General features: G+C 41.9%; 1 protein-coding gene across 5 annotated transcripts in view; it reads right to left on the bottom strand.

Annotated features, from left to right (window-relative positions):
- The window catches only part of BLOC1S5 (biogenesis of lysosomal organelles complex 1 subunit 5), a 137,583-nt gene that overhangs the window by 48,462 nt on the left and 67,466 nt on the right, over positions 1 to 21,655 (bottom strand). Inside the window, exon 4 of one of the 5 annotated variants that reach the window (XM_077886112.1) lies at positions 17,095 to 17,356. The exons of the other annotated variants lie outside the window; for them this stretch is intronic. Coding sequence (XP_077742238.1) covers positions 17,305 to 17,356 — 52 coding nt within the window. The 3' untranslated portion in view covers positions 17,095 to 17,304. Of the gene's footprint in view, positions 1 to 17,094; positions 17,357 to 21,655 lie in introns of those variants that run through there. 5 annotated transcript variants of the gene reach the window in all.

The raw sequence follows: 21,655 nt of genomic DNA, 5'->3' as shown, positions 1-21,655 counted from the left end.
AAGAAGCAGAAAAAAGATGAATGGCCAAGTCTAATTTGCTATGCTGAGAGTAAAAACATAGTGAAGAAAAAAGAGGGCCCTGTGATCCAGCAATATGGGTCAGAAAAAGTTCTGGAGAAAAAGCATACATGGGTGAAGGGGTAGGAAACATTTAAGGCAAAAAAGGCAGCATATACCAAACACCCAAGAATCCAGCCTCATTTGTGCATATGTGTAGCAAAGAGTAACACTAGGTAGCACAGTTTTTCTGAAGCATAAAGTGCTTGGCAGTGTGGCAACAGATAAGGTTAGATGGACAGGCAGGATAGACAAGCTAGGTCACAAGAGGTCACATAGTCTATATATAGAAATTTGGACACCTTCACTAATAATTTTTGTTTTTCTAAACACAAGAAAGTTATTTCTATTTGTGGCCATAATAGAATGCCTAGGATCAGACTAGCCCCCCCCCCACCATAAATAATTATAAAGCTGGACAAGCGATATGAAACTAATGTTTTCTGCTATTGGACACAAGGTAGTATAAGACTGTGAGCTCTAAAAGAAGGAAAACTCATGAAGTGTGTCTTCTGATTGCTCTGGCTGTTTTCCAGGGACAATTTCCTGATCATGGTGCAGGAAGCTGGAGCCCAAACAGTACATGGTAGTCCCCTTGAGCTGAGAAGGCAGAGATCAGAATTCAGAGCTGTTAGAGTTGCTGGAATCTATACGGGAAGGGTGCAAGAGAAAAGGGAGCTGCTTAGGAGTTGGGGAATATATGTGGGCAAAAAACTGTGAAAATTCCCTTCAGGTCCTTTGCTGGGCTGCACATGTATAGGATTATACTACATAGGACTGACCAGAGAATATGACTGAACAACACAACTTACCAAAATTGACTCAAGGGAAAATAAAAACTCTAAAGAGTTCAATACCTATTTAAGATATTTAATCATCACCACCATCACCATCCCATACAGACAACTTGAGGCCTAAATATATCACCAGTGGATTCTAGCGGAGAATTAATGATAATAATCTTAAGCAAATTCTTCCAGGAAATACAAAAGGAGGAACGTTTCCTAATACAAAGACAATACACACCATCTCTCATAAACAGATGCAAACATTCTCACAAAATAAAATACATAAACATATAAAAAGGGTAATGTATCATGGTGAAGTGAGGGTTTTTTCAGGGATGCAAGATTTCACATCCAAAAAATCAGTCAATGAAATTCGACACATTATAAAATAAGGGGGAAAAAATCATATGATCTCAAGTTGTGCAGAAAAGGCGTTTACAAAAGTCAACATTCATTAATGGTTAAAACAACACACACAAACTCTAAGCAAACAAGGAATTGAAAAAACTTCCTCATTTTTATAAAAACTTCCTCAATGGGGAGAAACCTATAGCAAGCATCATATTTAATGTTGAAATATTGAATACATTTCTTCAAAGATCAGTTATTGAGCAAGGATGCCCAATGTCATCACTTTTTTTCAATATTGTATAGGAGGTCCTTGCCAGTGGAACAAGGCAAATAAACAAATAAATACATAAGAGGAAACATAGAGATTGGAGAGAAAAAAGTAAAACTATCTGTACTTGCAGATGATTTTTTTTGTACTTGCAGATGATTACATTTTAAAAATCCTAACAAATCTAAAAACAATACTACTACTACTACTACTAATACTAATTTACTGGGATCCCTGGGTGGCGCAGCAGAAAAAAGCAGAAAAAAGCAAAAAAAATCCCTCTGCCTGTGTCTCTGCCTCTCTCTCTCTCACTGTGTGCCTATCATGAATAAATAAAAATTAAAAAAAAATACTAATTTACTAATAAGTAAATTTTACAAGGTCACAGGATACAAGATCAATACACAAACATGAATTATCTTTCTATACACTGGCAACAAGTAATTAGAAACTGAATTTTTAAACAATACCATTTAAAGTTGCATCAAAACCCTATAAATTGTTAGGAATAAACTTAACAAGCAGTGTGTAAGACCTCTGAAATCCAACAAACACTACTAAGAGAAATAAAAGATTTGAATAAATAAATGAGAAAGTTTCAATATAAGAAGTCTACCATCATCATTGGATACTGTTAAGATGTCAATCCTCTCCAAATTTATCTATAGGGTCAAATAATACCAAACAAAATTCTGGCAGATTTTTTTTTTTTTTTGTGCAAAATTGATGGGCTAATTCTAAAATTTTTGTAGAAATGAAAGAATGAAGAGCTAAAATAATTTTGAAAAAGTTGGAGAACTTATACTATCTGATATTAAGACTTAGGATAAGGCTATAGTAGCCCAAAAATATATCCATATATATGTGGTAATTTTCAACAAAGTCACAAAAGTAGTTCAATGGGGGAAAAAGACAGTGTTTTCAACAAATGGGTGTTTGAACAATTAGATGTCCACACAGGGAAAAATAAATCTTGGATCCTATTTCTCTATTCACAAAAATTGATTTAAGATGGTTTCTTGGCCTATGGATATGGGCTAAAAATTCTTCTAGAAAAATACATGGGCTAGAACTTTCACTCTCTTAGGCAAAAATATTTTACAGATTTTCTAAAATAAATAAATAAATATCACCATAAAAGAAATATTTGATAAACTGAACTACAAAGTTAAAAAAATTTTGTTCTTCAAGAGAAATTCTTTTAGAGGCTGATGGAAATGTTTATTATCTTGATTGTTATGATGGTTTCAATGGTATATATATATATATATATATATATATATCAAAACTAATCAAATTTTACAATTTAAACATATGTGGTTTATTTATTGTAAATTATACTTCAACCTCTACCTTACACCACTCACAAAACTGAACTCAAAATGGATTCAACACTTAAATCTAAGACCTGAAGCTGTATAATTTTATAATATTTGCAAATCCTACATCTGATAGGGGGTTAATATCCAAAATATAAAAAGAATTCATACACTTCTGTATCAAAAAAACTAACAATTCTTTTTATTTTTAAAAAGTTTTTAAAAAGATTTATTTATGTTCAAGAGAGAGAGAGAGAGCATGGTAGGGAGAGGGCCAGGGGGAGAATCTCAAGCAGATCCCCTTGCTGAGCAGAGCCAGATGCAGCAGAGCTCAATCCCATGAGCCATGAGATCATGACTTGAGCTGAAACCAAGAATCAGAAACTTAACCAACTGCACCACTCAGGCACCCCTAACAACTCTTTTTAAAAGCAGGCAGAGGAACTGAACAGCGTTTCACAAAGAAGACACAAACGATCATCAGACACATGAAAAAATGTTCAACATTACCAATCATCAGGAAAATGCAAATCAAAACCACAATGAGATACCACCTCACACCTGCTAGAATGGCTATTATAAAAAAAAAAAAAAAAAAAAAAAAACCACAAGAGATAACGAGTGATAGTAAAGATGTAGAGAAAAGAGAACCCTTGTGCACTGTTGGTAGGAATATAAATTGGTGCAGCCACTATGGAAAATGGTATGGAGGTTCAAAAAAAAATTAAAAATAAAACTACCATATGATCGAGCAGTCCCACTCCTGGGTAAATACCCAAAGGGAGTGAAATCAGAATCTCATAGAGACCTCTGCACTCCCATGTCTACAGTAACTTTACTCACAATAGCCAAGATATGGAAACAACCTAAGTGCCTGTCAACAGGTGACTGGCTAATGAAGAATATGTGTGTACATATACACACAATGGAATATTATTCAGCCCTGAGAAAGAAGGAAATCCTGCAGTTTGCAACAACTTGGATGGGCCTTGAGGGCTTTATGCTAAGTGAAATAAGTCAGACAGAAAAAGACTAAATACTGTATTGGTCTCATTTATATGTGGAAACTAAAAAAGACAAACTTGGAGAAACAGTAGTATGGTGGTTACCAAGAGTTGGGGAGGGTGGTGGAAATGGGGAGATGTTGGTCAAAGGGGTACAAACTTTCAGTTATAAGATTAATAACTTTTGGGATCTAATGTACAGCATAGCTATTATAGCTAATAATACTGTATCATATACCCGAATGTGGCTAAGAGAGAAGGTCTTAAATGTTCTCAGTGCCCCCCAAAAATGGTTACTATATGACAGGATGGAAGTAATTCTATAGTAATAATCATTTTACAATTTATAAATGTATCAAATCAGCACTTTGTATACCTTAAACATGTAATATTACATGTTAATTACATCTCAAAGCTGGAAAAAAAACCCTCTTACGCTGCTGGTTTAAGTTCCTTGAATTTATGGAAAACGTCCACCATATAATCCAATCAGCAGAGTCAGTCCTATTTATTAAAAATAAAAAAGATGGCCAATGAGGCTTACTTTGTTTTTAAAAGTGTGACTTTATTTTTCACCTCAAATAAAGCTGTGTTAATACAAAAATTAAATTAAATTAAATTAAAATTAACACACGTTGTTGAGAAGTTAAAAAGGCAAGCTGTGCACTTGTTATGTTGAACACGGGCTGTAATGAATATGTAAGTAATGAATTATATGTAAGTAATGAATCACTAAATTCTACTCCTGAAACCAGAATTATATTAGATGCTAACTTTAAATAAAAAATTGGGCACAAACAAAAAAGGCAAGCCACAAACCAAGAGAAAATAATTGTAATAAATGAATCTGACAAAGAACTTACATCTAGGATATATAAAGATCTCTTATTACTCACAATGAGACAAACCCCACCAAAAAAAAAAAAAAAAAAGAAACAAGCTAAACCTAAAAGAACAGATACTTCCCAAAATAAGATGTACAAAAATAACCCCAAAAAAAAGACCAAAAATAACCAGATGGCCAAAATAACATGAAAAGGTACTCAACATATTTAGTCATCTGAGAAATGCAACTTAAAACCACAAAGAGATACCACCCCCTAGAAAGGATAAAGTAAAAAAAAAAAAAAAAAAAAAAAAAAATCCAATTGACCACCAAGTGTTGGCAGACATATGGAACTGAAATTCTCATATACTGCCAGTGGGATATAAAACAGTATGATCATTTTGGAGTTACGCATACACTTAACTTGCAACCTAGGTTTTTACAAAAGGGTAATGAAATTATATGTCCACATAAGACTTGTCTGTATTTATAGCAGCTTTATTCATATTAGCCACAGAGTAGAAACGACTCAAATGCGCAAATGGATGAACACTGTGCTATGTTCATACAACACACTGCCACTCACCAATAAAAAGGAATGAATACTAGCTCACAGAACAACCCAAAAGGTTCTTAGAAACCTCAGGCTGAGTGAAAGTAGCCAGAAATAAAAGATCCCATCTATGTAGGTATCATTCTACTTTGTGATGCTGTAGTGATAGAAATCAGATTTAGTGATAAAATTAGGTTACTGGTTGACTTCGGGTGGGCAGAGGGAAGACCTATTGCAGAAAGGGACACAGGTAACTTTCTGGATTAACAGAAATGTCCTGTCCCTTGATTAGGGTGGTGTCACATGGATTTATGTATTTGTCAGTACTCATCAACCCTTTAAGTGTACACATTTTATGGTAAGTAGAGTACACCTCAGTAAAGTTTATTTAAAACACGCACACAAAAGCAGTCATTCGATTATAGTTGATCTAGGAGGAAAGACATTTACATAATTTTGATGTGTTTGTGATAATTACCCCGCAAATCTTGTTAAGAGAATAAATATGAGGGGCGCCCGGGTGGCTCAGTGGTTGAGTGTCTGCCTTCGGCTCAGGTTGTGATCCCAGGGTTCTGGGATCGAGTCCTGCATGGAGCATGCTTCTCCGTCTCCCGGTGTCTCTGTCTCTCTCTGTGTCTCTCATGAATAAATAAATAAAATCTTAAAAAAAGAGAGAAAGGGATCCCTGGGTGGCGCAGCGGTCTGGCGCCTGCCTTTGGCCCAGGGCCCGATCCTGGAGACCCGGGATCGAATCCCACGTCGGGCTCCCGGTGCATGGAGCCTGCTTCTCCCTCTGCCTGTGTCTCTGCCTCTCTCTCTGTGTGACTATCATAAATAAATAAAAATTAAAAAAAAAAAAAGAGAGAGAATAAGCATGAGGAAAAAAACACATGTCCTAAAAGAGCCAAATCCTCGGATCATTACCTAGGGAATGGGCTTCAAAAATACTTGGAGTGTTTCTTAAAGCTATTTAGATGAACACTCCAGATGGGCAAAATTGGAAGACAATGTTAGGTTTTGATTAACTTGATAATTAGTAAATCAACACGTATTTATATCAGACATTATGACAAAGACCACAGGAGTGGCTGCAGGATATCACACTGGTTGTGAAGGTGGGTTATAATCCTGACTCCATCATGTTAGCTACAGAGCCATGCGATAGCCACAAAATCCTTCTAAGCCTCAGCTTCATCTACCTTATGAATTTGTGAGAATTAAAGTATATGAGAATACTCACGTGAAGCTTTCAGAACAGTGGCTGCTATCAAATAGCCCGCAATATGAAAGAAAGCGCTACTTTCAGTGTCCTGAGACATTTGGAAAAGTTCCTTTTGGAACGACAGATTTTCCTATAGTCTGCCTCTCCCAGGCATAGAAGCACAGAGACAAATATATATGAACTACCTATTACATCAAGAATATAGATTCCTATTCATACACATCATCTAAGTTTTTGTTTTTTTTTTTTAAGATTTTTATTTATTTATTCATGAGAGACAGAGAAAAAGAGGCAGAGACACAGGCAGAGGGAGAAGCAGGCTCCATGCAGGGAGCCTGACATGGGACTCGATTCTGGGTCTCCAGGATCAGGCGCTGGGCTGAAGGTGTCGCTAAACCACTGAGCCACCCGGGCTGCCCTCATCTAAGTTTTTAAGTGGTTGTTTTTATAAAAAGAGCAGGGCCACAAAAGCAAATGGCAAAGGTGGGGGTAGCAGCTAGTGGATATCATCCCAGTGTTTCATCAGAGGAAAAGTGGGCCAAAAAAGTGAAGTGAGAGGTCATTGAAAGAAGATATTTAGAACGTGCCAGTCTAATTGGGTTAGAGACTAATTAGAAAGAATTCAAGAGAGAAAGCAGGCTGTTGAGGGGACTTGCAAAAAACATCAGGTGAAAAGTATTCACTTAAATCAAATGTGTTAAACCTAGAGATAGGATAGTGCTTTCAACCAAAAGGAAAACTGGGCCTACTCTGCACGCCCGCCCTCCCACCAGATGCAGAGCTATTTCCAGGGGGTAGAGAGAAATTGTAGCTCAAGAAAGAACTAACAGTTGGAGCTGGTCAATACTGGAACGGAGCTTCAGGAGCTTTAATGAACCCCAGAGGCTTTCAGGTTCTCAGAGGTTTAAAGCACTGTGGATGGAGAGTCTTCGGACTTGCGGGCTTGTTTGTCCATCTAGCATTGATACGACTTATTCTCTTAAATGTGATATGCTCTCTATGGGCAACTTAAAAAAATATTCCATTTAAATTCAGTTTGCCAACATATAGTGTAACACCCAGTGCTCATCTCATCACCCAATGCTCTCCTTAGTGCCCGTCACTCAGCTACCCCATTTCCCCAACCCACCTCCCCTTCTGCAGCCCTTTGTTTCCCAGAGTTAGGAGCCTCTTGAGGTTTGTCTCCCTCTCTAATTTTTCCCCACTCAGTTTCCCTGCTCTCCCACATGGTCCCTTTCACTATTTCTTAAATTCCACATATGAGTGAAACCATATGATAATTGTCTTTCTCCAAATGACCTAATTCACTCAGCATAATACCCTCCAGTTCCATCTATGTCGAAGCAAATGATAGGTATTCACCCTCTCTGATGGCTGAGTAATATTCCATGGAATATATATACCACATTTTCTTTATCCATTCATCTTTTGAAAGACATCGAGGCTCCTTCCACAGGTGGGCTATTGTGGACATTGCTGCTGTGAACATCGGGGTGCAGGTGTCTCGGTCTTTCACTACATCTGTATCTTTGGGGTAATACCCAGTAGGGCAATTGCTGCATCATAGGGTAGCTCTATTTTTAACTTCTTGAGGAACCTCCAACTGTGTTCCAGAGTGGCTGCACCAGCTTTGCATTCTCTATGGGCAACTTTTAATTTAATTCGCCATGAGCAGGCCATGTCTGATATTTAATGAAGTCTTTACAAAATCAGCTGCGGTATAGTTAGGGCAAAGTTCTGGTTTGGATTCGATTCCTCTGTTGACTTTTCTCTTTCTCTGCAGCTTCAGGCTGGGCGTAAGCATCAAGTTTAGCAGGAAATAGCAGGGAAGACACCTGAAAAGAAACCCAGCTTATCCCTGGGAAACACCAGCGAGAAAGCTCTTTTAATTTCTGCTCCTCTCCATTTGTACTTCTTCTAGAACGAATTAAGACAGAGAGAAAGGGAGAGGAATTGCTACCAGGCCATAGGGAGTGATGGTCTGGTGCGGTGTGGGAACAGAGTGAACGTGAGCTGGGAAGAGGGAAAGGAGTGGGAAGCCAGAAGGAATTTCCAGACCTTCCAGGCACAAGCACGTACAAAAAGTATCCTATATCTGTTACGTTACTTTGCATTAAATATTGTGATGTCCCGATGCATTCATGCAGACGCAAATCTAGGTACCTGTATTTCAAATGAGTTCCAATTAAGAACCTCAACAAAAGCCTATCTTTTATAAAGTCTGATAATATACTGGCTTGAAGCGTGACACAGGGGTCTTTAATAAAATATTCTGAAAAAGTTGCCTTTGGTGTTGAAAGTTCCCATATTTGGTTTCAGCCCCAAAGTGACTTTTTCCCCCTCTGCATGACTTAATAATAAGGCATTCACTCACCTCGGGGCTCCGGCCTATGAAAACGGCCCTATGCCTGCAGAGCCCTCCCCACCCCCCAAACATTCTTCACATTTCACTGTCACTGCCCTGCCTGTTCCTATTAATCCCCAGAGGTGTGCTCCCCACAAAGATTCCTGAATGCAGCAGACCTCAAGGAGGGCCCTGGGGCTGAGTGCGACTTGCTCACCACCCTAAATAAACAGAAGGAAGGTTTATTTATGGAGAGAGGAGCGGAGCGGGGAGAGAGAGAAGGAGAGCCACAGAATCTAAGAGAGCAGAAGCAGAGCTCTTCATTGCTGAGCTCCTACTGTAGCAGGAAACCCATATACACCCTTCAAGGCTCTTTGGGGGACACTCAGGGAAGCGGTGTAGGAGGACGCAGCAGCTTGATGGTGTGGTCTGCTCACACTGAGCTTCCAGGAAAGAATGCTAGGGCTCTCCCAGGGCACAGAGTTCCCCAAGATGAAAACTAAGAGCAAACTCCATTGGGGCCCAATTTCTCTAATTTCAGAGTTAAGATCAAAAAGCCTTTGTGACCCTAAGACAGGTCTGCTTGTCTCCAAATCCCATATTCTCAACTTCTGCAGACTCTGGCTTCCATGCAGTGTGATCCTAGAATGCTCTCTTCCCCTCCCCATTTCATAGGGAAATGGGGGCCGCCTCTGGGAAACAGGAGTCAAGAGACAAATCAAGGTCATGCAGGGTTTGCCTCAAATGCTGCCCACTCAGAAAGACATTCTCTGCACACCCGACCTAACTTACACATCACCCTCCCCCATCACCCTCCCCCTTTTATCGCCTTAGCCTATTTTAATATTGTTCTCATAGCACTTATTACACTCTGAAGTTATGCTGTCTGTTTATCTACCTGTTACCCCTGCCATGAGACTGTATCTCCCTGAGGCCAGGGGCTGGATATTGTTAAACACTGTTCTACCCTGACACTAAAACTGTGCCTGGGCCTGGGGGTGCTCAAGAGATTATCAAATGAATGAATAAATTAAGGATCAAATGGGTGCATGAAAACAAAAACAAAAACAAAAAACAAGAAACAAAAACAAACAAACAAAAAAACCCCAAAACAAAACAAAACAAACAAACAAAAAAAAACAAATGGGTGCATGGATGCACCAAAAGAAGTGGGTTGGAAAATTTTAATTTGTGGGATGTATAAAATAGAACAACGAGGAAGAGGAAAGAAAAGGAAAAATGAGGTTAGTGTGTTTGCAACCTGCCACTGCCTACTGCCTGCAAGCTCTCGGCCGCTCTCAAGCTACCCAGCCCAACATTAATTATATATTTTTTAAAGATTTTATTTATTTATTTATTTATTCATGAGAGAGAGAGAGGCAGAGACATAGGCAGAGGGAGAAGCAGGCTCCCCGTGAGGAGCCTGATATGGGACTTGATCCCCAGATTCTAGGATCACACCCTGAGCCAAAGGCAGACAGACGCTCAACCACTGAGCCACCCAGGTGTCCCCCTATGCTTATTTAAATCCAAAAAAGTGCTCTGTAAGATGGAATGTACCATATATGTCTGTTATGTGCATCTCATCTGATGGTCAAAGACATTGTTTCCGTATTGATTTTCTGCCTGGATGATCTATCCATTGATGAAGTGGAATGTTTAAGTCCCTTACTATTATTTTCAGAGCCAATGGAGCTAGTGGCAGTGTGTTCAAGGGCCCAGGGAGCCAAGTTTCCCTGAAACATTACTGATGATCTTTGATTTGGAAGGGCTGAAAATGACTAAAGTCATATTTGTGATGCAGCCATCATCCAGCTCAGAAATTTTCAACCACAAGGGTAGTCCCAGAATCTCTGGGATAAAGGACAAAGTGAAGTGTGTGGAATTTTACATGCTTTGTTTGCTTTTGGATTTTTAACATATATTAGCAAGGGGCCTAGGTTCAGAAAGGTTGGAAAGTGATCTCAGTAATGTGATCGGAGGAGATTTGTAGGAAATCTTAATAACGTTAGGGAGAGAGTCAAGGATGAATCTGAAATTTGGAGCTGTAATGTCCAGGAGGACAGCGATTTCTATTAACCATTATGGGGAATTTGGACAAGCTAATTTGGGGAATAAGCATAACTTGGAGCTTGCTGAGCTACCTGGCAGCAAGATATGTCTCAGTGACTGCAGTAGCCTGTGAGTAAGCCAGCAGAAAGGGAGGAACACAAATGAGAACCTTATACAAAATCTGGATTATACTATCTACTATAATGGGGAATATATATCTGATACTTGACTCCTTTTCCTGCCACAAAGCTTCAGAAATCCTTGAAGTTTCCAGAGTGCCAGGTGTCAATGATCTGGTAAAGAGATGACTCAAGGTGGACCCCTCTCCCCCAGGTAGCTTCAGAGGGCGGCTGGTAATCAGAAAGACCAACCATGTAACTGGAAGGTGGGAATATGGACCAGCCCCATCCCTGAGAAGTGGGACTGGAGATTTAGTTCAATCATGTAGCCGATGATTTAATCAATCGTGCTTACGTAATGAAACCCCAGTAAAAACTCTGGACTCAGGGTCAGCGGAACTTCCTGGTTGGTGAACCCACTGATGTGCCGGGAGGGTAGTGCACCTCGATTCCACAATGAGAGGCATGGAAGCTCTGGACTCTCCTAGACCTTGCACTGAGCATGTGTTCCATTCGGCTGGTCATGGTTTGTGTCCATTTTGATAAAACTATCATCCTAAGTATAGCGCTCTCCTGAGTTCTATGGTATCCCAATGAGTTATTGAACCTGAGTGGCTCATGGGAACCCTTAAATTTATAGATGGTTGGTAAGGAGCATGGGTGGCCCTGAGACTTTCAGGTGGTGTCTGAAGTGAGGACAGTCTTGTAAGAGCCCTTAAACCTGTGGAGCGTGATGCTAACCAGGTAGCTGCTGTGGGCATTGTGTTGCAGGACACCCACTTGGGGTGGACACGGAGCATTTACATGGGTAAATGCCTATAGTTTGCTCGCATGGATCACACAACAGTTGCTAAGGTCTATAGGGATTTTTAGAGGCCTAGCTCCAAATGGAAAGATTTCGAATGGATTTTATATTTTATTTCCCACTATTCTTAGTTGCTGACAATCATTCAAGAATTCAAAATGTTATGATAGGTGATGATTTTTAATCAAAGAAATACAGAGTAGAATGATCTCATTTGGGACACTCCTTTAATCAAATAAGACAATATTTGATCTTTACACTTTCATATATAAAGTTACAGGCTCTGCAGAAATGTAGAGAAATTTATCTCTGCTTAGTTCTTGGCTTATTTTTGAAATAATTCGAAGTTGCCTCTGATTTTTCAGAGGATGAGTTGATGACAGATTTTGGGGGGAATTTGGGGAGAATCGGGAGAGGAAAGTAACATTTCCACACTCAGTATAGATATCCACTCTAAGATATTACCCACTACAGAACTGGAAACGTAAAAATAATAAAGCGCATCTTAGATTTGAGAAAACATGATGATATCATTAAGATCCACCTTTGCTTCTCTTTGACTATCAAATGAGCTGCCCTATGTGTTCAATGGAATCACTTTTTCCTTAACCAGTTTTCTGTTCTAAACATTACTGTCTCAAAGCCTAAGTGTTTATAATAAAATGTCTAGATTGGGGGCTTAGGGGCTGCGACAGGGGTCTATTTCATTCCACAACAAGCATTCTAAAAATTGAAAACTGCTTGATTTTCTACATTAACTGAATTTTGGAAAATGATTCTTCACTGATCACACGATGCATTCTACGTTGACAAACCAGCTTTGTTTCATGTATATGGATAAACCGCCAGCCTTCCATGGAGCGGGCAGGTATTATTCCCCCACTAGGTCCTGTTTTTCTATATGGAGAAGATGATTCAGAAGTCAACCCTAGGGCTGCTGGATCACTATATCGTTTTCCACCTGCCCTCCAGATGGCCAGCCCAAGGGAGGCAGAGACACAAAATCCAGAAGTCTATTTTTAGGGCTCTGTGCATTAAAATCCCTTCATAACAAGTAAGTCCATTTTATGCCTCTCTGACCTTGAAATTTGAGTTCTCTATATTAAATTAATGAACCACCCAGTGTAAGAAACTAGCTACTACTGAGATCAGATGACTAATCACAGTCCTTTTTTTTTTTTTTTTTTAGATTTTATTTATTTATTTGAGAGAGAGTGGGAGCCAGAGAGATCACAGAGGGAGAGGGAGAAGCAGACTTGCCACTGAGCAGAGAGTCCAATGCCGGGCTGGATCCCAGGACCCTGGGATCACGACCTGAGCCCAAGGCAGACGCTTAAGCGACTGAGCCACCCAGGCATTCCAGCTAATCACAATTTTAGTTAGACCAAGAGACTAAGGACCAAGTGTTGCCCACAGTGTGTGGTCCTTACCCTCCCTTATGCAATCTATAGCTAAATCTAGGCTTCACCTGCCAAAATCTTACTGAAAACACCTTGTATGATAGCCAGTTAAAAAAAAAGAAAGAAAGAAAAGAAAAAGAGAAAAAGAAGAGAAAAAAAGAAAGAAAAGAAAGGAAAGGAAAGGAAAGAAAAGAAAGGAAAAAAAAGAAAAGAAAAGAAGAAAAGAAAAGAAAAGAAAAGAAGAAAAGAAAAGAAAAGAAAAGAAAAGAAAAGAAAAGAAAAGAAGAAATGAAACCATGGCTTTTATAAAGGCAAGACTCACACTCTGATGAGCTTCCCCTCTTCAGGGGATTTAAATAACTAACATATAAAAACAAACCTATCCATATATTAAAAGAAAGGACTGCTGTAACATCTGGAGGGGTACGTTTTAGGTGATGGAGCACGATACCACGACGGATGCCTGCTAAATGCTCCGCGGGTCACCTGATGACCGCTGTGTCACTGTGGGACTAGGAGTCCCTGCCAGGCAGTGCTGGCCGGGGAAGGACTATACTGTATTTACACACAGTGTAATTAAGTTACTTCGCACTGACGTCGGAGCTTTCAGGCCGGAATCCTAAATCACTATGTAAATATCAATTATGTATCAGAATTCCAATAACCCAGCAGCTGTGACATTTGCTTTGAGTCACTCTTGAAGAACAAGTCCTGTGGCTTTGAACGCAGAGGGAAGAGAACTCGGATTCCCTGCTGTCCCCTGCCCTCAAATTCATGATGGTTATTCGCACCGACCCGCTGGCCAGGACTTGGGGAGCCCTTTGTGGCCTGACCCACAGGCCCGCGCTGAACCTACCCATAGGGGAGTCGTCCCCTTACTGCTGTTTCAGCTCTTGCTCCAGCAGGTTCCACGACACAACGGAGGAAATGTTCATGGCAGATGGACAGTGGAAGCTGTGAAGGGTGCACCGCAGGCCTGGAGCCCCGGGGAGCCTGCCCGGCCAGGACAGCAGTTGATGCTGGTTTCAGATGCTCGCTGGACGGCTCCGGGCGTCCTCAGCTCCCCCCTGGGGGTCAGGGCCCGGCCTTAAGAGTGAAAGGATGGTCAGCCCTTGAGAGGAGGGACATAAGACAACCCAACCCTCGCCTCATCACACGGTCGTGTGTTCTTTTTCTCTTCTCTTCTCTTCTCTTCTCTTCTCTTCTCTTCTCTTCTCTTCTCTTCTCTTCTCTTCTTTCTCTTCTCTTCTCCTCTTCTCTTCTCTTCTCTTCTCTTCTTCTCTCTCTTCTTTCTTTTCTTTTCTTTCTTTCTTTCTTTCTTTCTTTCTTTCTTTCTTTCTTTCTTTCTTTCTTCTTTCTTTCTTTCTTTCTCTCTTGTTTTATTCATTCATGGGAGATCGTGTGGTGGTTTTTTTTTTTTTAACCAGAGCAACTGCACATGGACAGATTCTCTCTCCAAGATGATTGGCTTGCATTCATTTTTTTTTTTTTTGAAGATTTTATTTATTCATGAGAGACACAGAGAGAGAGGCAGAGGCACAACAACACAGGCAGAGGGAGAAGCAGGTTCCAGGCAGGGAGCCCGACGTGGGACTCGATCCCAGGACTCCAGGATCACACCCTGGGTTGGAGGCAGGTGCTAACTGCTGAGACACCCAGGGATCCCCCACTCTCTCTGTTTTTAAAGAGAGAGATGCAGAGACACAGGCAGAGGGAGAAGCAGGCTCCATGCAGGGAGCCCGACGTGGGACTCGATCCCAGGTTTCCAGGGTCATGCCCCGGGCTGAAGGCGGCGCTAACCGCTGAGCAATTTTTCTTTCTTTTTTTTTTTTTTTTAACACATCTCTGGGGGCACCTGGGGGGCTCAGTGGTTGAGTGTCTGGGTCTCTCATGAGTGAATTAATTAATTAATCTTTTTTTTTTTAAAATCAACCCCCCCCCCCCCCCCCCCGCCAGGGCCAGAGCCGGTGCTCCGGGCCATCCGGGAAGCGGGGAGCGCCCCCGCCCGGCCCATCCCGCCCGCTCTCGGCCTGGCGGGCAGGCTCCGCTGGGCGACCCGCCGCTCCGACCGCGCTGGGCCCCGGCGGGTCCCGTTGGGGGGGGGGGGGGGGCTCCGCGCGCTCCCGCTCCCGCTCCCGCAGCAGAGCCCGGGCCGCAGAGCACCTGCGCGTACCTGGGCCCGCGGCCCTCCTGCGCCTGCGCGGCCCACACCTGCCCCGCCGCGGCCCCGGCTCACACAGCCCCGAGGGGACTCTTCGGGGCGGGGGCTGCTCCCTCGGACTGCAGACTCGTGCCTCCGTCATTCCTCTGCCTTTTAGTCTTTTCTTTTCTTCTCTTCCCTTCCCTTTTCTTTTTTTTCTTTTCTTTTCTTTTCTTTTTTCTGATTTTACTTATTTATTCATGAGACACACACACAGAGAGAGGCAGAGACCCAGGCAGGGGGAGAAGCAGGCTCCACGCAGGGAGCCCGTCGTGGGACTCGATCCCCGGACCCCGGGGTCAGGCCCCGGGCTGCAGGCGGCGCTAACCGCCGGGCCCCCGGGCTGCCCTCCTCTGCCTCCTGTGAGGCTCCCGGGACACCTGCTGAGTCCCGAGCTCACTGCCCGGCCGCCAGCCCCGTGCCCCGCCCGCGGGCCCCTCCAGCCGACCGAGAAGCGGCCCCGCCCCGCGCTGCGGGGAGGCGGGGGAGGTGGGGTAGGGGAGGCGGGGAGAGGGGGAGAGGGGGAGGGGTCCCGCCCTCGACGCCCGGCCGTTGGGTAGGACCCCGGGGCTCACAGGAGACGCGAGCTCAGCCTGAAGAGTGTGGCGTGTCCCCGAGGGGCACGGGGCTGTCAGGAACCCCGGGGGTGGGGGAGGAGGTCCGCTCGGGTCCCCAGGGCCACCCTCCTCTCGGAGATCCTGAACGGACACTCTGAGGTCCCCTGGGATCGGCGCACAGGGGTCACGGGACTCCCGGGGGCGGAGGGCACAGGCACATCTCGCAATAATCCTGTGCTAAGAGAAGCGGGAGGGCTGACCAGATCTCTTGGTTTCCGCCAGAAAATCCTGGCATATGTATTTTTGTTAATTAAGTTGATTCATTCATTCATTGATTTAAGAAGGTGGGGGAGGGAAAGAGGGAGAGGAGAGGCAGACGCTCCATCCCAGGAGCCCGGGATCAGGACCTGAGCCCAAGGCAGACAGACGCTTAACCAACTGAGCCACCCAGGAGGCCCTCCTCTGCCGTATGTTTTTTTGTTTGTTTGTTTTTCATATGTTTTATTAACACCACTTTTCACACTCCAAAGTCTTCTTCACTGGCATGGTAAAGGGTCCCCACCCCAAGGGGAGCGAGAGCTAAGCATCCCTGAGGCCACAGCTGCACCCTGAGGGCCACCCACCACCTGGGCTTTTATCTAAGGCGGTTTTGGCAAACATTTGTTGGGCCCCCAGGTGGGGTGCCAGCCACCGTGGTAGGCAGGGGGGTGGCCATGTGAGTCTGAGGGACAAGGACTACAGGGCCCTGTGTCAAGCGTGCAGCAGACACACACACACACACACTAGGACCTCAGTGTGTCTTCAAAACCTCCACTTGGAAAATCATCTGGGGTCTGTGCTGGCTGGCAGGTGGGGATGGCAGGGGCAGCACAGAAAACCATAAAGCCCTGGAGGAGACAAGTTTCTTGCTTCAGGAAGCTTCTGGAGAGCAGAGTGTGAACAGGCAGGCGCACAGAAGCACTCACCTCTTCCCTAAAGAAACGCACACTTTTTAATTTCAATATTTAGCCCTATCAGTGCGTGGCTACTACCAAACATAAAATAAATCCACTCTACAGAAGCTAAGATCCACGCGTGGAGTGTGAGATTAACAAAGACGACTTCTCCCTCGGTTCTAGTTTTACTTACACGTCTCCTGGCAGCAGACCATTCTCTCTTATTATCAGCCTTCGGCACTAATGCAAAATTTAATAAGTATTGGTTTTTCTAATCATTTTTAAAAATTTCAGTAGCTGAATGAACATGCCTGCACCTTTACACTTTGCTTCTGTTCATGAATTTTCTACCTCAACATCCCTAAACACTTCTTTATTCGTTCTGAGGCCAATCCTACTTTAAGACCCAATTCATTTGCTGACTCCTTGGGAAACCAATCCCGTTTCCACGAGGCGAGACGGGTCCTAGTCTGTGTATTGATCCTGATGGCACTCAGCGCATCATCATGTCACAGCGATCTGTCTGTAAGTCGTGGTCCACAGCTCCGCTGAATTCCTGGAAGCCAGACAGACACTACCTCTGAGTCACCTTTCCGATTCTGGCATTTAACCCACAGTTCAGTTAAATAACAAATCCTATTTTTGAATAAACATAATCATGGGTTTGGATCTTTAAAAAAAGGTGTACAACTCAATGAATAATCCAGAGAACATTCCTGGGTGACTGTCACCTAGGTGGAGAAGTAGAAAATTTTTTTATTTTATTTTATTTATTTATTTATTTATTTATTATGATAGTCACAGAGAGAGAGAGAGAGGCAGAGACACAGGCAGAGGGAGAAGCAGGCTCCATGCACCGGGAGCCTGATGTGGGATTCGATCCCGGGTCTCCAGGATCACGCCCTGGGCCAAAGGCAGGCGCCAAACCGCTGCGCCACCCAGGGATCCCGGAGAAGTAGAAAATTATTGGCACCTCCGAAGTCCCCCCTTGAGCCCGCTCCCTCCCAATCCTACATTCTCTCACTTCCCCAAGGATAACCAGGTACTACTAGTTGTACTATTTTGAACACTGTGTAAATGGAATCATATAGTATATATGATTTTGCATCTAGCTGGTTTCACTCCGCATTACATTTGTGAGATGCATCCACATTATTGTCTGTAGCTGGGTTAGTTCCTGGGCATCTGTAGAGTGTTGCATTGTATGAACACACCACAATTTATTTATGCTGCTAATAGACATTTGGGTTCTTTCCAATTGGGGACTGTTACAAATCATGCTCTTACACCTAGTCTTGCATCATTTCTTTAGTCTTGTCAAATATACAACTTTTAGCTCAAAGATCCTCTCTATTCCTATTTTCTGTTTTAATACGTCTCATCTATTTATTCATTATTTCTACTCTCTTTTTTAAAAAGATTTATTTATTGTTTTAGACAGAGAGAGGTGGAGGAGGGGCAGAGGGAGAGGGAGACAACTAGACTCCCCGCTGAGTAGGGGCTCCCATACCAAGACTTCAGGATCATGACCTGAGCCAAAGGCAGATCCTTACCCTGAGCCACTCAGGCACACCTTCTTATTTCTACTTTCTTTAGGTTTAATTTGCTGTTTTTCTTGAACTTCTAGAGATGAGTGCTTAGAAAAACTGATTTTTAATATTTCCTTTCCATAAGTGATTTTTCTGTAAATTAAAATTATTTTGTAAATTTACTATTTTATAATTTTGGGTAAATTGAAATTTAAATTCACAGTTTAAAATTTTTCAACTGTCAATTTTCCTTTGTCTTTTTAAAATATTTTATTTATTTATTCATGAGAGACACACAGAGAGAGGCAGAGACACAGGCAGAGGGAGAAGCAGGCTCCATGAAAGGCGCAGGCGTGGGATTCGATCCGGGGTCTCCAGGATCACAACCTGGGCTGAAGGTGGCACTAAACCATTGAGCCACCCAGGCTGCCCCAAATTTTCCTTTAAGCGTGGCTTTAGTTGCATCCCCAAAGTTTCAATTTCATAAATTCTCTTTCAGTTTTCAGTATTTTTCTGACTTCCACTGTGATTTACCCCTTTGACCCTGGGCTTATTTAGAAATAATGTTTATTTCTAGTAATAGTTTTCTTATTAATTTGCAGCTTTATTCTAAGTTGTCAGAACACAGTGTGTATTATCTTCATATTTTGAAATCTGTTGAAACTTGTTTTATGGCCCAACATGGAGTCACTTTTCATAAATACTCCTGTGTATTTAAGAATAATATATATGCTGCATATTGTGCGGCAATAGGTCTCTGTCCTATGGACACCAATCTGATCAAGCTTGTTAATGGTCTTGTTCAAATCTTTTGTTTTACTGGTCTTTAAGTGCCTTTTTTTGTCCATTATTAAAGCAGTTACATTATTTACTGGAAATTTAGAATTATTATACTTTGTTGGTGAATTAAGTATTTTATCATTCTGAAATATTTCTCTTTATCTCTTGGAATATCTTTTGCTCTGTATCCTTTCTCTGATGTTAATTTAATCACTAGGTTTTTTTTTTGGTTAGTGTTTCCACAATATACCTTTTCCTATCTATCTCTATTTGTTTGCTTTCAACCATTTCTGTGTTCTCATAATTCAGTGTGTCTCTTGTAAAATCATAGTTTTTAAAAATAAACTTGGCCATCGATGTTTATATATTAAGAAAAGCATTTTGTCACTATATATATAATGTATTTTGTGATATATATTTGTTCCAAAATCTACCATCTTCCTATCAGATTTATGTTCATCTTGCCTGATCTAGGTCCTTTTTTTGCCCTCTTCTTTTTTGCCTCCTTTAGAATTGACTCAATATTTTAAGATAATTTTCTTCCATTAACTTGGCAGTTTTCAATCTTCTACAATTTTTGTTGGAGAGATTACCAAACAGGCATTATTGAATGTCAAAAGCTAATTATCAGGGTGCCTGGCTGGCTCAGTCGGTAGAGCACAAGACTCTTAATCTTGGGGTTGTGAGTTTCAGTCCCATACTTGGAGTAGAGATTACATTTATAATAAATAAATAAATAAATAAATAAATAAATAAATAAATAAATAGAATCTTTTTTAAAAAGGCTAATATCATTCATACTTTTACTTCTAAATGCAAGGGACCTTGGAGTAATTTCACTTAAACCATCCTGATTACTGCTGAGAATCTAAAAAAATCTTTTAGTATTTACATTTTTTTTTTCAAAGATTTTACTTATTCACTTGAGAGACAAGGAGAGAGCATGAGCAGAGGCAGAGGCAGAGGAAGAAGCGGACTCCCCACTGAGCAGGGAGCCCGATGTGGGGCTTGATCCCAGAACCATGGGATCATACCTGAGCTGACAGCAGATGCTTAACCGACTGAGCCACCCCGGTGCCCCCCTCTCTCTATTTTTTAACATCATTTGGTATTCTATTCTGTTTATTTTTACATTTTTAAAAATTGAAGTAGAGTTTATCATACAACCAGCTAATGACACAAGTAAATTCTTGTATCAGTTAATGACAGAGTGCTGAGTTTTTTCCATAACACACCACTTTTGCTGTTGGAGAAAACCAACATGAGCTGGGGTCTCAAGTATGCTTTCATACCGAGAAGGAAATGAGGCTAAAGCCCTTGTAATGGTAGCACATACAAGTCTCATCAGATACAACCTAAAGGGGGGGGGGCGGGGAAGAAAAGCTGTAACAGCAGGAGTGAGTTATCAAAGAAAGAAGCTGATGGACTGTTTCAATGAGAACAATGAAAAAAGTGGACAGGGGACTAGGAAAAGCGGAGGTTACCCTGTGAAAGCATCTTAAGGTAGAAAGGTGAGGCTCTTGTTTTTTAAGTGTTTCAGTTTACAAAGTATTTTCACATACTGGACCATGATGATGGTAAAGGGGGCAGGAGTAAGGGAAGGGAGGCGACTGACTGTGCACCTCTGTCAGTGCCCTGGTGGAAAGCAGGTCCAGAAGGGAAGGGATGGCCAGGAAGGCCTAAAGGCCATCGTAAAAACTAAATCCTAAAAAAAAAAAACAAAAAACAACTAAATCCAAACAGAAGGAAAAATGTTGTGGGAAATGGAAATTTTTTTCTGGATTCAGAGATTTTCTAAATGGAGGAACCACTTCTTCTGTACAGGCCTCAACCGTAGTCCTAGATGGGTTGGCAGGGTCTTTATAGGAGTTGCTCCGTAAGTGCAGAGTATTACTGGTCGTACCGGGTGTTTCTGTAATGTATCTGCTAATGAAGATACCTTCTTCAGTGTTCTGTTACCAGCATTGCTTCGGAGTCCTATCAATTTATCCCTTCACATACTATTTCACTCATTTGAGAAACACTTATTAAAATTTATGCTAGGAACTAAGGAAACAGATAAAAGACATGGTCCCTGCTGCCAAGAAGTTGCTTGGCTTACTGATGGAATTTCCTAGTACCCCATGTTGCTCTTGGTTATGCAAACATTGGATTCCTAGATTTTCGCTCATGGTTATTCCATTTAGAAAAAGAGGCCTCCCGAAGGCTGTTCATTGAGATGGCTGTTCAGGTACTAGGTATAAGTGCAGGTCTCAGGACAGAATCTGAGTAACAACTGGGGCCCTTATGCAGTGACAAGCCTGCATGGCTTTCGCTAAAACCGTGCGAAAACAGCAAAATGACATCTTAGTTTTGCTTTTAAATCCTAATGACAGAAAAGGGAGTCAAAGATCTGCTCAGGAAGGAAGAAAAAGGCTGTCACTTTTTTAATATCAAAATCGGACGGGGACGTAGGGAGTGCTGAAGTTCAGATGGCGTTATGGCTCACAAGTTAATTAGCCAAATCATTAGCCAAATCATATTAAGCATTCAGTTCCTCAGTTCCA

This window comes from Canis aureus, chromosome 37 (assembly GCF_053574225.1).
Source record: "Canis aureus isolate CA01 chromosome 37, VMU_Caureus_v.1.0, whole genome shotgun sequence".
Lineage (NCBI taxonomy): Eukaryota > Metazoa > Chordata > Mammalia > Carnivora > Canidae > Canis > Canis aureus.
The sequence above is the reverse complement of the archived record's forward strand: the minus strand, read 5'-3'. Positions and strand labels throughout refer to the sequence as shown.